Genomic DNA, 14,429 nt, shown 5'->3' with positions numbered 1-14,429 from the left:
TGCTTTGTTGGTTCATTTTCTGTCCTTGTCTTCCAAATCTGCTTTTCATTGTTTCCATGTATATTTTTTCTTTGTGTTTTCTTTCCTCTTGTCATCTGCTGCGCCATCCAGCCCCTTTGGTCTGCCATAGCAAGGTGGTAGAAAGGAGAGGGGCAGCCACTTCACGTCTGCCATCCCAGCTGCCCAGTGGCGGGCGAGTTCTCAGAATCCTAGTCCCCATCTTGCACATGGAAATGCCTGCCTGCCTTTCAGGAAAGGGGGATTCATGACAGTGTGAAACTCCTCAGTGACATTCGCAAAGCTAGGAAAGAGGCAGATCAGGGTGCCTACAAGACTTCTGCTTGGATTGCTCAGATGTCTTCATTGTGTTGTGTTAGCTTGTGCTTCTCCAGGGAAACTTGATGTCCTGTCACTGAAAGTATTTGTACATTTAGGGAGATAGCTCACTGGTTAAAGGCCCTTGCTTAAGCCTGCAACCCAAGTTCAGTTCTCAAGTCCCCACATAAAGCTAAGCAAGCAGTCATTTCTAAGGCAAGAAACCCTGGTGCACATGTGTGTGCCACACACACAAATAAGTTTCACACTAAGCTGAACTTTTTAAGGTATTTTATTTATTTGCAAGGAGAGAATGTGTGAGAGCGCATACACCCAGGCCTCTAGCTACTGCAAACGAACTCCAGATATATGGGTACTGGGGTATTGAACCTGGGTCGTTAGGCTTTACAGGCAAGTGCCTTAACCTCTGAGCCATCTCTCCAGCTCCTGAACTGAACTTTTTTTTTTGTTTGTTTTTTGAGGTAGGGTCTCTCTCTAGCCCAGGCTGACCTGGAATTCACTATGTAGTCTCATGGTGGCTTTGAACTCAGGCTAATCCTCTTACCCCTGCCTCCTAAGTGCTGGGGTTCAAGGTGTGCACTAACATGTCTGGCTCCCTAAACTGAACTTTTTAGATATAAAAATATTTTTTATTTTATTTAATCTAAGTCCATTAAGCCAGTTTTCTCATAATGTATGAAAGTTATGTTGCTGAGGACTGTCTTAGAGTAACAGGTAGGTGGTATTTTCTAACAGGAAGAAGTGACCTACAAAAACTTAATTTCATAACTAGTGGGTTGTGTTAGTGATGCTGTTCTGTTACATTTGAGCCACTCAGTCTTCTAGGGAAGGCTGCCGCCTGGCTTACAGTCAGCAACTTCCACACACCAGGAAACTGGAAATGCTTTCAATGAGAATAGTGCGATATTTTCCTAGGATGGACTCTAATTGCAACATTTGTTATGGCTCTAGATTAGGCTTGAGAAGAAAGAACTTTGCTAATTGACAGAAAATGTATAAATAAGATGGTCTATTCAAAAGCCACCTAAAAATTTGGCCCTTCCCAGGAAAGTGCCGCAGGTCTGCAGGAACACATACGCCTGGGCTCTCCCGCCTCTGCCTCCACTGCTCTTTCCACCCTCTCTTTCCCTTCTGCTTCGCTCTTCTGTCTTTCTATCCTCAGTTAAAGTTGTGTAAGTGTGTTTTTGCTCCACAGTTTAGCGTTAGATTGCCTTTTCTTTGATTAACAAGAGAAATGGTATGGTGAGTCAGCACCGTTAAGTGCACTTGGCTGTGCGGAGTCTGTTCAGATACTGGGTCTGCTTCCAGTAACGTGGTGCTGGTCCAAGCTCTCTGGTGCTCATGGCCTCACTTCTCTTGCACCAACCAGTCTAAGTCACTTGACCAGGGGGATTGTTTTCACTGCAACAATGAGGAAGCAGAAATAGAGATGCTAAGTTCCCTAGTCCTGGGTTATCCAGCCACTCACCTGGGTTCCTTCCTGACAATGCCCAACAATTACTTTCCCTTCATGTTATTTCCAAAAGGCTTTTAATGCAGAAAGTTGGATCATGTGTACTTTAACTGTCCTTATTTTGTATTGCTCTCTACGTTGGACAAAATGGTCTTCCTTAATTTAAAGATGACCCAATCTTTTGTAGGTGCCATTGTCATAGAGCGACCGAATGTGAAGTGGAGCGATGTCGCCGGTCTGGAAGGAGCCAAGGAAGCCCTGAAGGAGGCAGTGATTCTGCCCATCAAGTTTCCTCATCTTTTTACAGGTGCGGTGGCCTCACAGCCAGAGAGGTGAACTTATCCCTTTTTAATTTTTTTTAATTTGTTTTTACTTATTTATTTGAGAGTGACAGACAGAAAGGAGAGAATGGGCACATCAGGGCCTCCAGCCACTGCAAGTGAATGCTAGGTGCATGTACCACCTTGTGCATCTAGCTTATGTTAGTCCTGGGGAATCGAGCCTTGAACTGGGGTCCTTAGGCTTCACAGGCAAGCGCTTAACCACTAAGCCATCTCTCCAGCCCCAATTATTTTTTAATTTTAAGAGGAGTAGGATGTAAGAGTAGTATCCCCACGTGGTCACGCAGCCTTTGAGATAGCCAACCATGGTGCTGACCCGTGGCTCATCAGTCAGTTCAGCAGAACTTCACACCACATCTAGACTATTAGTTCACTCCTCCAAAAGTCATATATATTTTGTTTAAAAATCCTTCCAAGTTCAAGGCCAACCTAAGACTACATAATGAACTCAAGGTCAGCCTGGGCTGGAGGGAGCCCCTACCTTGGGAGAAAAAAAGTCCTTTCAGCCACCCTCCTGTGTGACCACTCCTGCGCTGCCGTGGTGTGAGCAGCGCACACCACAGGCGTCAGTCAGAAAGCGCCCTTGGATGGAGCTCTTTCGCTCTCTAGACTGTCAGTCTGTGAAGAGCAGCAGAGCTCTGTCTGTCCTCTCCATGTGTTGTGCTTGTCGAGAGAAGAGTGAGCAAGTCAGTACTTTCCTGTGAGGTGGGAGGGCTGTGTTGATGTAAAAGAACTTGTGACAAATGGTCTCTAGACACAGAGCAAAGAAGACATACTTAAGACATGCTTTAGATAGATTGATTTTATTCTTAATGCAAACTTTCATAGTACTCCTTTATGTGGATAATGTCTTCAGTAACTGGAGTGAACAATCCTGAAAATCTCACCTTGTTTTTCTAATGCAACTTTTAGGAAAAAGGACCCCTTGGAGAGGAATCCTGTTATTCGGGCCACCTGGGACAGGAAAATCCTATTTAGCCAAAGCTGTAGCAACAGAAGCAAACAATTCAACATTTTTTTCCATTTCTTCCTCTGACCTTGTTTCTAAGTGGCTAGGTGAAAGCGAAAAGTAAGTGATGAATTGATGTTTTAGCTTCTCTGCCTGTTGGTCCCTTTATCCAGTCTATAAAGTAGTAGGTTTCTCACATCATTAGTAGATGTTCAGGCAAGTAAGACATAGACATTCATTTCTCTGTCAGATCCAGCTCTAATTTCATATTTATTTTGTAGAAAAAGATTGTGTGGTACATATGTATGTGTTGTATAACTTAGTAAAACAAATTACCTAGTTATAATATTCTTTCTGTCTGCACTTGAAGCACAATTAGACTTTTGGTCTGTGTGATTCTTATTTATTTATTTACTTATTTATTTGAGAGAGAAAGAAAGGGCACGCCAGGGCCTCTAGCCACTGCAGATGAACTCTAGACACATGCACCCCTTGTGCATGTGGCTAACATGGGTCCTGGGGAATCAAACCAGGGTCCTTCACAGGCTTCACAGGCAAATGCCTTAACCCATAAGCTATCTCTCCAGCCCTGATTCTTGTCATATTGTTATATTGCTTTGTTTCAGTCCTTTAATTTTTTTTGGCAACTACACATTTTGTTTTTGTTTGTTAGACTAGTTAAGAACTTATTTCAACTTGCCCGAGAGAATAAGCCTTCCATTATCTTCATTGATGAAATCGACTCTCTCTGTGGATCACGAAGTGAAAATGAAAGTGAAGCTGCACGGAGAATTAAGACAGAGTTCTTAGTCCAAATGCAAGGTAGGGTGACTGACTTTTCATTACTCTAGCAATAATGGGAAATTTTATACAGAATTTCTCTGTCAAACTATTATTGGCATGTCTGATCGTTTTTCTGTGGATGCATAGTTGTTACTCTGGGATTATCTTATGGAATGACTGATAATCATTTGAAGGAGATTAATATAGCAGCTTATACCGGGAGCAATATCAGAGTAGTTGAAAGACTGTTGATGGTATTTTTTCTCAGTTTAGATTAGTGCTTGGGAATATTAGCCTATTTTGTGTCAGCATGATACTTGATTAAGTGGGTTTTTGAGGGTGATAGTTTAGTGTTGAGTAAAGCGCTGTATTTCTTAATAAAACATACACAGTTTCAGGAGGAGTGGGTGAGGAAAATGTGTACACACCCAGGAGCTTTTCAGCCATGCAGAAGAATGAGGCCACATTGTGTGCAGGAAACCAGCGACAGCCAAGGATAATCACAGAGAGAATTTGGTCAGCTTCAGAGACACAGGCCTCGTTCCACTCATATGTGGTTCCTAAACTGTTTGTAGGTAGATAAAGTCTTATATTTCTATATAAGAGAGTCATAATGAAATGTCTAGGGGAACAAGGACTACATAAGCTCAAAATGCATTTTGTACTTGCAGAAATGTATTTGTGACACAATGCCATGTACAGTGAAATACACCAATGAAAAACTTGTTTAAAAGCAACAGTATCATTTTTAATATTGCCTATTTTCATACAGGAGTTGGTGTCGACAATGATGGGATTTTGGTTCTGGGAGCTACAAACATCCCCTGGGTTCTGGATTCTGCCATCAGGCGAAGGTATGATGAGAATAAATGTCTCCTGTTCCCCTCTGCTCCAGAAGGACAGCCTCTGATGCATGTGCAAAGAGATCTGAGTGTGGCATAATCTTGTTACCCCTTTGTCTTGGACAAAGAATGGCATTGGCTTCTTGGGTTGCTTGCTGTGTGGAAGAGTTCGACAGTCGGGGCTGCTTCATTTTGGAAGATAACATTGCTCTATGATTATTTGGTTTGGATTAAGCTTAGAGGGAATGCTGCTTCTATGATTTCCAAACACAGTTGAATATTTCATTGGAAATCCTTCGTGTAAAAAAAGGTATTTTGTTGAGTGGAGGATGGTACACAACCAGGTCTTCTGTAGCCCGTGTTGCCTCAAACACCCAACAGTCCTCCTGCCTCTGCTTCCACGTGCTATAGTTACAGGCGTGAGTCACGGTGCCCAGCTAGGAAGGTAGACTTTTAGTAAAGAGATGCAAGTATGTCTGCAGGGAGTTTTTTCTTTTGTTTTCTTGAAGTAGGGTCTCACTCTAGCTTAAGCTGACCTGGAACTCATCCTGTAGTTTCAGGCTAGCCTCAAACTCACAGTGAATGTCCTGCCTGTGCCTCTCAAGTGCTAGAATTAAAGGCATGAAGCTAGAGCTGTAAGACAGTGTGCAGGTCTTCCCAGGTCTGCAGTCCTCTGCCTTGCATTTACTTCTCATCACAAAAAGAGCACGAGTGGTTTGGAGAGATGGCTTAGTGGTTAAGGTGCTTGTCTACAAAGCCAGAGGACCTAGGTTCAATTCCCCAGGACCACATAAGCCAGATGCACAAGGTGGTGCATGTGTCGAGTTCGTTTACAGTGGCTGAAGGCCTTGGTGTGCCCATTCTCTCTCTCTCTCTCATACATAAATAAAATGTATATTAATAAAAAAAGAGCACATCAGTGTTTGCCACTTTTCCCCGTTCATTGTGGATTTGCTGCTGTTGTAGTCAGCTCCACGTTGCTGGGATGAGCATCCAAACCAGACAGTTTGGGGGAGGAAGGGGTGTATTTCAAGCCCACAGATCCAGGGGACACCCGTCAGTGGTGGAAGAAGCCGCTTGCACACATCCCAGCAGAGAACCAGCCCGCAGGCACCAAGTGACAAGCTCAAACCAGCAGCAAGCAGCAGGGCCCCAGGCAGAGCTCAGACTGCTCTGCACACCTTTGGGCTGGAAACCAGATCCACCCCAAACTCACCTTAAGACTGGACCCCGGAATCTGCCCCCCACCCACTGTGACAGCCTCCTCCAAGTGGAGGTCCCAGTTACAAGCTCTGACAGAGCATCTGAGTCTGGGGCGGTCGTACGTGCAAACTGTTACAGCCACGGCGCTTGATCACCATCCAGGCCAAGAATGGAAAGGAATTAGGTTTACATTAGGCAAAAATAAATTTCCAGTTTCCAAAAATATCTACGTATAGAGGTAAGAGAAGCTTTTAAGAGTCAGACTACCGTCATCAGGTACCCGGAGAGCAACACCTGCAGAGACCACTTAAATTATCTTTCTTTGCCTCCTCCTCATCCCCCAATACTGAAATCCTGGGAAGACAAGGAAAACTACTGTCATGAAACAGGGTTTGCGTTTATGGTATAGGGTTACGTGTGTAGAATGAATTCAGTAATAAGGATGATAAAAGACACGTTGTGCAATGCTTATTCTGGAAGATTTTGGGCACTTTCACTATTTAGAATTTAGAGGATTAATCACCTCTGTTTTATATGATTATCTGTTAATTCTTTGACCAAGAGTTCAGAGTACAGTTCTGTAGGAAGCTGTAATCCTGTGGGATTTGTCTTTTTATGCCATAAACTCCAAACATAAACTCTATGGACAAAGTCATACAAAAGTTGTGTTAAAATTGAATATACATTTTAATATCCCTGACACAGTGTCTTTTACTTTAAGATTTGAAAAACGCATTTATATTCCCTTGCCCGAAGCCCATGCCCGAGCAGCCATGTTTAAGCTGCACTTGGGCACCACCCAGAACAGCCTCACAGATGTAGACTTCCAGGCGCTGGGCAAGAAGACGGACGGCTACTCGGGAGCGGACATCAGCATCATCGTAAGGGATGCGCTCATGCAGCCTGTCAGGAAAGTCCAGTCAGCCACGCACTTCAAAAAGGTAAGGTGCTCTGTCCTTGCCTGGGTTTTTTAAATTGTCTTTCAGGACGGTTGCTGGCTTGTTTTCAAGAAGTTGGAAGGATGTTGTGTAATTATGCAAGTGAGTTCACATAGCAGACGTGAGCCACCATGATCAGCACCTTTTCTTATTACTTATTTGCTTTTTTGTAGTACAGACTCAGTCTAGCCCAGGCTGACCTGGAATTCACTATGGAGTCTCAGGGTGGCCTTGAACTCATGGTGTTCCACCCACCTCTGCCTCCCAAGTGCTGGGATTAAAGGCGTGTGCTTCTGTTCAGTTGTTTAAGGCTAATTATTTCAACAACTAAGGATTTGTTTGCCTATTTATTTAACTTATTTATAAAATATCTAAAATACTGTTTGGGCCCAGAGTTAAATCAGAATGTAAATCATCAGAGAAGATAAAATGTTTGGGAAGGACAGTTATAAATATGTCAGCTGACCAGGTGTGGTGGCGTACACCTTTAATCCCAGCACTCTGGAGGCGGAGGTGGGAGGACCACAGAGAGTTCGGGGCCACCCTGAGACTCCACAGTGAATTGTAGGTCTGCCTGAGCTACAGTGAGACTCTGCCTTAAAAAACCAAAAAATAAGTAAATGTGTCAGCTGAAGCCAGGCATGGTGGCGAACGCCTTTAATACCAGCAGGTGGAAGGGTCACTGTGAGTGTGAGGCTGGCCTACGGCTACATGGTCAGCGCAGGTCAGTCTGGGCCAGAGCCAGACCCTACCTCAAAAATGTGTGCACACGCGCGCGTGTGTACATAGTAAGCAAACCTACAGTGTGTGCTTCTCATGCCTGCGCCAGTCTCCAGGTCCTGGTGGTCACCGTAGAGTAGAGTTGAAAGCAGCCCTCCTTTGGCACAGGTGTGCTGCTATCAAACTTCTCCGTGAGCTCTGTCACAGAGACACTTTCACTTTATCTGCCTAAAGAAATTACGCATCGTAAATAGCACAGAAGTTACTTAACATTTTATGTGCTTGTAATTTTTAAAAATTTTTGTTAAAAGATAAAGATTCAGATGTTGAGTGTGTGTGTGTGTGTGTGTGTGTGTGTGTGTGTGTGTGTCTGTCTGTCTGTCTGTCTCTCTCCTCTTTGGAGACAGGGTCTTAACATTATGCCCTGCTCTGACCTCACCAGGCTGTCGTGTCCTCTTCCGCAGTTTCCAGCAGCTTCTCCTGTCTCCTCCCTGCTCTCCCGCAGGCAGGACTGGGATTACAAATGCCTGCCACAGGCTGTCACAGCAGCAGCTTTTTGTCTGTGTGCTGGGGTTCCAGACTCGAGGGTGCACACGTGTACAGCAAGCACTTTATCCACTGAGCCGTCTCAGCAATTTCACAGTAATGCTGCCAAGTGCCACAGATTCTTCAGCTCTGGCAAAGAAAGCAGATGAAGAGAACTCTATAATATGTCTGTTTTGATCTCTAAAATAACTGCCATTTACTAGGCATTAGAGGAAGAGAAGAGAAAATGTAGCCAAAAGTAACTGTTTCTTCTTTTCTCCAAGGTCGAGTCTCATTCTAGCCCAGGCTGACTGCAGTCTCCAGTTGGCCTTAAACTCACGGCAGTCTTCTACCTCTGCCTCCCGAGTGCTGCAATTAGAGGCGTGCACCACCACGCCCGGCTTAAAACACTTTTCTTTTGTAATCTTAATGATCATACAAATTATTGTAAGATTTTAAGCTGTAGGAAGCATGAAGAAAAGAATGTTAATATCACCCAAAAATTGAGTCAGTGAGAAAAATAACTACTTACATTTATTTCCAGGAGTAAACATATCACACAAAAACTATGGTACGTGTTATCTTTCTTGGTAATCACCTAAATCTTACTGCTTAGTATTTATTCAAATAAAGTGTCAAATCGTCGTGATTGCAGGTCCGCGGGCCGTCCCGAGCCGACCCCGGCTGCATCGTAGAAGACCTGCTGACGCCCTGCTCCCCAGGAGACCCTGGAGCCATTGAAATGTCATGGATGGATGTCCCTGGCGATAAACTTTTGGAGCCAGTTGTTTCCATGGTTTGAAATTTTGCTTTTAACGAAATAAATTACAGGCTGGAGTGATAGTTTAGCAGTTGAGGTGCTGGCCTGCGAAGCCTAAGGACCTATATTCAACTCTTCAGGTCCCACAAAAGTCAGATGCACAAAGTACTGCAAGTGCTCCAAGTTGCACATGGGCACAAGGTGGCGATTCGGCTGCAGTAGCTGGAGGCCCTGGCGCATCGATTCTGTCTTTCTTTTTCTCTGTCTCTCTTGCTCTCTTGCATTTAAAAAAAAGAAAAAGAAAAAGAAGAGGAAGCCGGGCGTGGTGGCACACGCCTTTAATCCCAGCACTCAGGAGGCAGAGGTAGGAGGATTGCAGTGAGTTAAAGGCCACCCTGAGACTCCATAGCGAATTCCAGGCCAGAATTCCTGGGCTAGAGTGAGACCCTACCAAAAACCAAAAAAAAAGAAGAAGAAGAAAGAAAAGGTCCAAGGTCCATCCATTGGGCTTGCCTCAAGAAAGATAAATATCTTACATCATTATACTTCATAACTCACCAAAGATCAAATGTTTCAATTGTGTAAGATGTGCTAGAAAATGTTATAATCAGACATGTTTATTTAATAGTTTTAAAATTGTGAAAGATTAACTCAATTTAATAAAAATAATTATTGTAGGCTATAAGATCTTAATTGGAAAGGCTATATTTTAAAACATAGTGTTTTGGACTGGAGAGATGGCTTAGCGGTTAAGCGCTTGCCTGTGAAGCCTAAGGACCCCGGTTCGAGGCTCAGTTCCCCAGGTCCCACGTTAGCCAGATGCACAAGGGGGCGCACGCGTCTGGAGTTCATTTGCAGTGGCTGGAAGCCCTGGCGCGCCCATTCTCTCTCTCCCTCTATCTGTCTTCCTCTCTGTGTCTGTTGCTCTCAAATAAATAAATAAATAATATTTAAAAAAAAAACAAAAAAAAAACAGTGTTTTGATTTTATAGGCCATCCCCCAAATGTTAATATATTGCATAAGTTATTGTCAAAACTTAATGAAAAGTAGGATTGATAATTTTTTTCCTCTTGATTCTACATTTTTTAAACTTTTAAAAAATATTTTATTTATTTATTTGCAAGTAAAATGGGAAAGTAAGCGAAAGAGAGAGATGGATCAGGGCCTCTAGCCACTGCATACAAGCTCCAGATGCATGACCACTGTGTGCCACTGGCTTTACGTAGGTACTGGGGAATCGAACCCAGATCTTTAGGCATTGCAGGCAAGTGCCTTAACCACTGAGCCCTCTCTCCAGTCCCTGAATCTCACATTTAAGATATAACAAGAAATAGTACTAAAGCTCAGATCAAAGCATCCATACTTGATACTAATGCTCAGATTGTAAATCCATAAATTATACTAATGCTCAGATCGTAGTATCATAAATGATGCTAATGCTCAGATGGTAGTATCATAAATTATACTTTCCTACCTTTTCTAGGCTCTACAGGAAGTTTAAATAATATGGATTTTCAGATGTTCAAGTGAAATTTTGAACTTCTTTTTTCGCAAAAATTTTAACTGAATTTAAAAGAATTTTTGCTAAAACATATTTTTGAGCTTATATTGGAGCAATTATAGTAATTCATTAGATTTATTTCATATAGCATTCATTTTAGAGAGTTTGGGTTGATTAAAAAGGTACATTTATTCCATTTGGTTTTTATGAACACTCAGTTTTCAGCATTTTCTGCTTTAGTTACTAATTTTCAGAGATCATTATGGTAGGTTTGCCAGTAACTTTCAGTGAAGAAAGTTATATAGACTAGGTATTATACATAGATGTGGCCAGGCATGGTGGTGCATGCCTTTAATCCCAGCACGTGGGAGGCAGAGGTAGGAAGATCACCATGAGTTCAAGGCCACTCTGAGACTACATAGTGAATTCCAGGTCAGCCTGGACTAGAGTGAGACCCTACCTCGAAAAAAACAAAACAAACAAACAAACATAGATGTCTATTCATGTGTGCATAAGTACATGTGTGTATGCTCACTGTAATTCTTAAAATTATTCAGAAATCCTTTTTTAATCCTTGATACATTATTATTAAAGTTTTTTTTTAACCCAGTTTGGAGAGTTCTCACTTAACATGCTTTCCTCTATCATCTGCCATGCAGTTTTAACATTTTAATAAATCTCTGATATTATCACATTTTTACTTTGTTTCAATCTTAATTTTTTTTAAAAAATGGTGACTTGATAGCATTCTGGTGACTTACAGAAATGTGCTTTTTTTTAGTAATGAATAAAATAAAAGTCAGGGGCTGGAGAGATAGCTTAGCGGTTAAGCGCTTGCCTGTGAAGCCTAAGGACCCCGGTTTGAGGCTCGGTTCCCCAGGTCCCACGTTAGCCAGATGCACAAGGGGGCGCACGCGTCTGGAGTTTGTTTGCAGAGGCTGGAAGCCCTGGCATGCCCATTCTCTCTCTCTCCCTCTATCTGTCTTTCTCTCTGTGTCTGTTGCTCTCAAATAAATAAATATAAATAAAATAAAATAAAATTCAGTAATTCAAAAGGAAGGTAGTAATGTTACTATCAAAATATTTTTTTCTTTGTTATTTATTTGCAAGCAAAGAGGGAGGGAGAGAGACTGAGAATGGCTACACCAGGGCCTTTTGCCACTGCAAACAAACACCAGACGATTGCACCCCTTTGTGCATCTGGCTTCGTGTGGGAACTGGGCAATCAAACCCAAGCCGTCAGGTTTTATGAGCAAGATTCTTTACTGAGCCATTTCTCCAGCACCCTTCTCCCCCCCTTTTTGTAAGGACTCCAGATGTATGTGTCACCTTGGGCATCTGGTTTGTGTGGTTACTGAGGTATTGAACCTGGGTTCTTTGCTTTGCAGACAAGAACCTTAACACTGAGCCATGTCTCCAGCCCTGATTTATTTTATTTTTTATTTGTTCATTTATTTATTTGAGAGCGAGAGAGAGAGAGAGAATGGACACACCAGGGCCTCCAGCCACTTCAAATGAAACCAGACACATACACCACCCTGTACATCTGGCTAACTTGGGTCCTGGGGAATTCAGCCTCAAACGGGGGTCCTTAAGCTTCACAGGCAAGCGCTTAACCACTAAGCCATCTCTCCAGCCTTTTTTTTTTTTTTTTTTTTTTTTTTTTTTTTTTTTGAGGTAGTGTCTCACCGTAGCCCATGCTGACCTGGAAATCTCTGTAGTCTTCAGCCTGGCCTAAACTCAACAGTAATCCACCTACTGCTGGGATTAAAGGCATGTGCCATCATGTTTGCCCCCTTTTTATTTCTATAGTTTATATTGAAATATTTAAAGTAATTTCTAAGATTTTTCCTTTTTTTTCAACTTTATTTACTTATGTGAGAGAGAGAGAAAGAGGCAGAGAGAGAGAGAATGGACATGCCGGGGCCTCTAGCCACTGCAGACGAACTCCAGATGTATGCACCCCCTTGTGCATCTCACTTACGTGGGTCCTGGGGAATCTAACTGAGGTCCTTTGGCTTTGTAGACAAGTGCCCTAACTGCTAAGCCATATCTCTCTAGCCCATGTTTTTCAGTTTTTAAGGCATATGATTTTCACTCATAGAACTTAAGGTGATTGAAAAGTTAACACAAGATTTTCAAACCTTAGTGCTTCACTTAGACTTTCAACTAACTTTGCAAGAAAATTAATAATTTTTTGTAGTTCCCTTACTATGTTCCTTTTTTGGTTTTCGAAGTAGGGTCTCCTCTAGCTCAGGCTGACCTGGAATTCACTATGCAGTTTCAGGGTGGCCTCAAACTCATGGCGATCCTCCTCCCTCTGTCTCCCAGGTACTGGACTTAAAGGCGTGCACCACCATGCCCTTACTGTATTCCTTTTGAATTGAATTTAATGGAAAAAGTAATCTCTTGTTTACAGAAAAGTTAAATAAGGCCAGAAATTAGATCCTGGGACTAACAGGGTATCCTAATGATATGTCCTAAGAACCTCTGGCCAGTTTTGCCCTAGACAAGGGAAGAGACTGCAAGGGCTGACGTGGCCAAAGCTGCTCCTAGGGAGACAGAGAGAGCGTGGTCAGTGCTGCGGCCCTGCAGGGACTCACAGTTGATGATGCTGTGGTGAGTTCTGTTGGCGCTGTCGTTAATTAACCCTCCCTTTCCCTGACAGGGGGATATGCTACGGTCACTGTCAAGCACAAAGCCGACGGTCAATGAACAGGACTTGTTGAAATTGAAGAAGTTTACAGAAGATTTTGGCCAGGAAGGCTGAACCAAAGACAGCAAGGAAGATGTTCACTATGCATATTCTTTCTTTCAGATGTTTTTGCCTTTCCAGGATCCCGATTCTTTCCATAAAAACTCTTACCACAGGGAAACATGCATCTCACTTCAGAGTTACTTTAAGTTTTATATTATACTTTTCCTCCATTACCTGTTAAGTGCGCCAGTTAACAAAACTGTAAAACAGTAGTTATAAGGATGTGAGCAATCTGTGAGTGGCATAAAAATAGAAATTACCCAGTAAAAGAGTATTAAACATTGATTGACATACACGTATTTCTGATTTTTATGAGTACTGGTCTTTACATCTTTTTTTTTTTAACTAAATTGAGATAGGGCTTTTATTGTAGAAACATTAATGTTCCCTAAACATTCTTATCAATGTAAAGTGTATTACTTACTAAAAGTTAAAAATGATAAAATCTTTACTCAGGGATGGGCAGTAAGACAGTGATGGGTGTGGAAGGATTGTGAATTGTGTTCAGCCAGTGCTCTTACTGGGGTTTTGTATGTGTCTTTAATAGTATGTTGTTATTGTTGTTGTTTTTCCCTTCTGTGTAGATTTAAGAAATTCCTTTAAACACAGAAGACTTTCAATGACGCTTTTCACTGTGCAATCTCAAGAAAGACTTTCTAAATTAATCATCCCTCTACCTTGGAGAAGAAAATTACATACTTCAGTGTCTTTTTGTAGCAAAACAGACCAAAACAGGTGGAAATAAGTATAAGTTTTTAAAATAACTGTCATATATAATACTGTAGTGAGCACCTTTGCTAATACATAAATGATCCCCCCTTTGGATTATGGGATGTTTTCTGTGTATGATGTGGGTATATCTGTGTGTGTGTGTATATATGTGTGTACATATATATATAATGTTTTTTAATGTAGACTAGTGAGGGTCCTGTCTTACTTTTTAAGTTCAGGGAAGTTTGTCCTGGCCACATTTACATTATGAAACTGTAGAAATGAACTGATGTGTCATTCAATAGTAAACCATCGTGACGTCAGCGACCAGGTCAGCGCTGGGGAACGTGTTGCTCTCTTCAGCTTCGACACTTAGGTTGTGCCTCCTGCATCCTCCATGTGCAGAACATTGTGTTGGCCAGAACTGTGCCGACCTGGCTTGCAGATGCCATCTGGTGACTCGCAGTTTGAAGTATATTTGCACATTTTGCATATTACGCTATATGGTTGCCTTTGGGTTTTCTGTACAAATTATTTTTGTTGATATTCAGTGGAAATCATAAGCCTGAGATACACTGTTCTTATGTGAAATAAATTGCTGTAACCTA

General features: G+C 42.2%; 1 protein-coding gene across 2 annotated transcripts in view; it reads left to right on the top strand.

Annotated features, from left to right (window-relative positions):
- The window catches only part of Vps4b (vacuolar protein sorting 4 homolog B), a 32,457-nt gene extending 18,028 nt beyond the window's left edge, over positions 1-14,429 (top strand). The window contains exons 5-11 of one of the 2 annotated variants that reach the window (XM_045134677.1): positions 1,977-2,096; positions 3,043-3,199; positions 3,753-3,901; positions 4,635-4,716; positions 6,629-6,848; positions 8,746-8,886; positions 13,021-14,429. In XM_045134677.1, the coding sequence (XP_044990612.1) occupies positions 1,977-2,096; positions 3,043-3,199; positions 3,753-3,901; positions 4,635-4,716; positions 6,629-6,848; positions 8,746-8,886; positions 13,021-13,122 (971 nt within the window). In that variant the 3' untranslated portion in view covers positions 13,123-14,429. The remainder of the gene's footprint in view (positions 1-1,976; positions 2,097-3,042; positions 3,200-3,752; positions 3,902-4,634; positions 4,717-6,628; positions 6,849-8,745; positions 8,887-13,020) is intronic. The other variant, XM_045134678.1, reaches the window with a different exon arrangement.

The sequence above is a fragment of the Jaculus jaculus genome, chromosome 15 (genome assembly GCF_020740685.1).
Source record: "Jaculus jaculus isolate mJacJac1 chromosome 15, mJacJac1.mat.Y.cur, whole genome shotgun sequence".
NCBI classification, from domain to species: Eukaryota; Metazoa; Chordata; class Mammalia; order Rodentia; family Dipodidae; genus Jaculus; species Jaculus jaculus.
The sequence above is the reverse complement of the archived record's forward strand: the minus strand, read 5'-3'. Positions and strand labels throughout refer to the sequence as shown.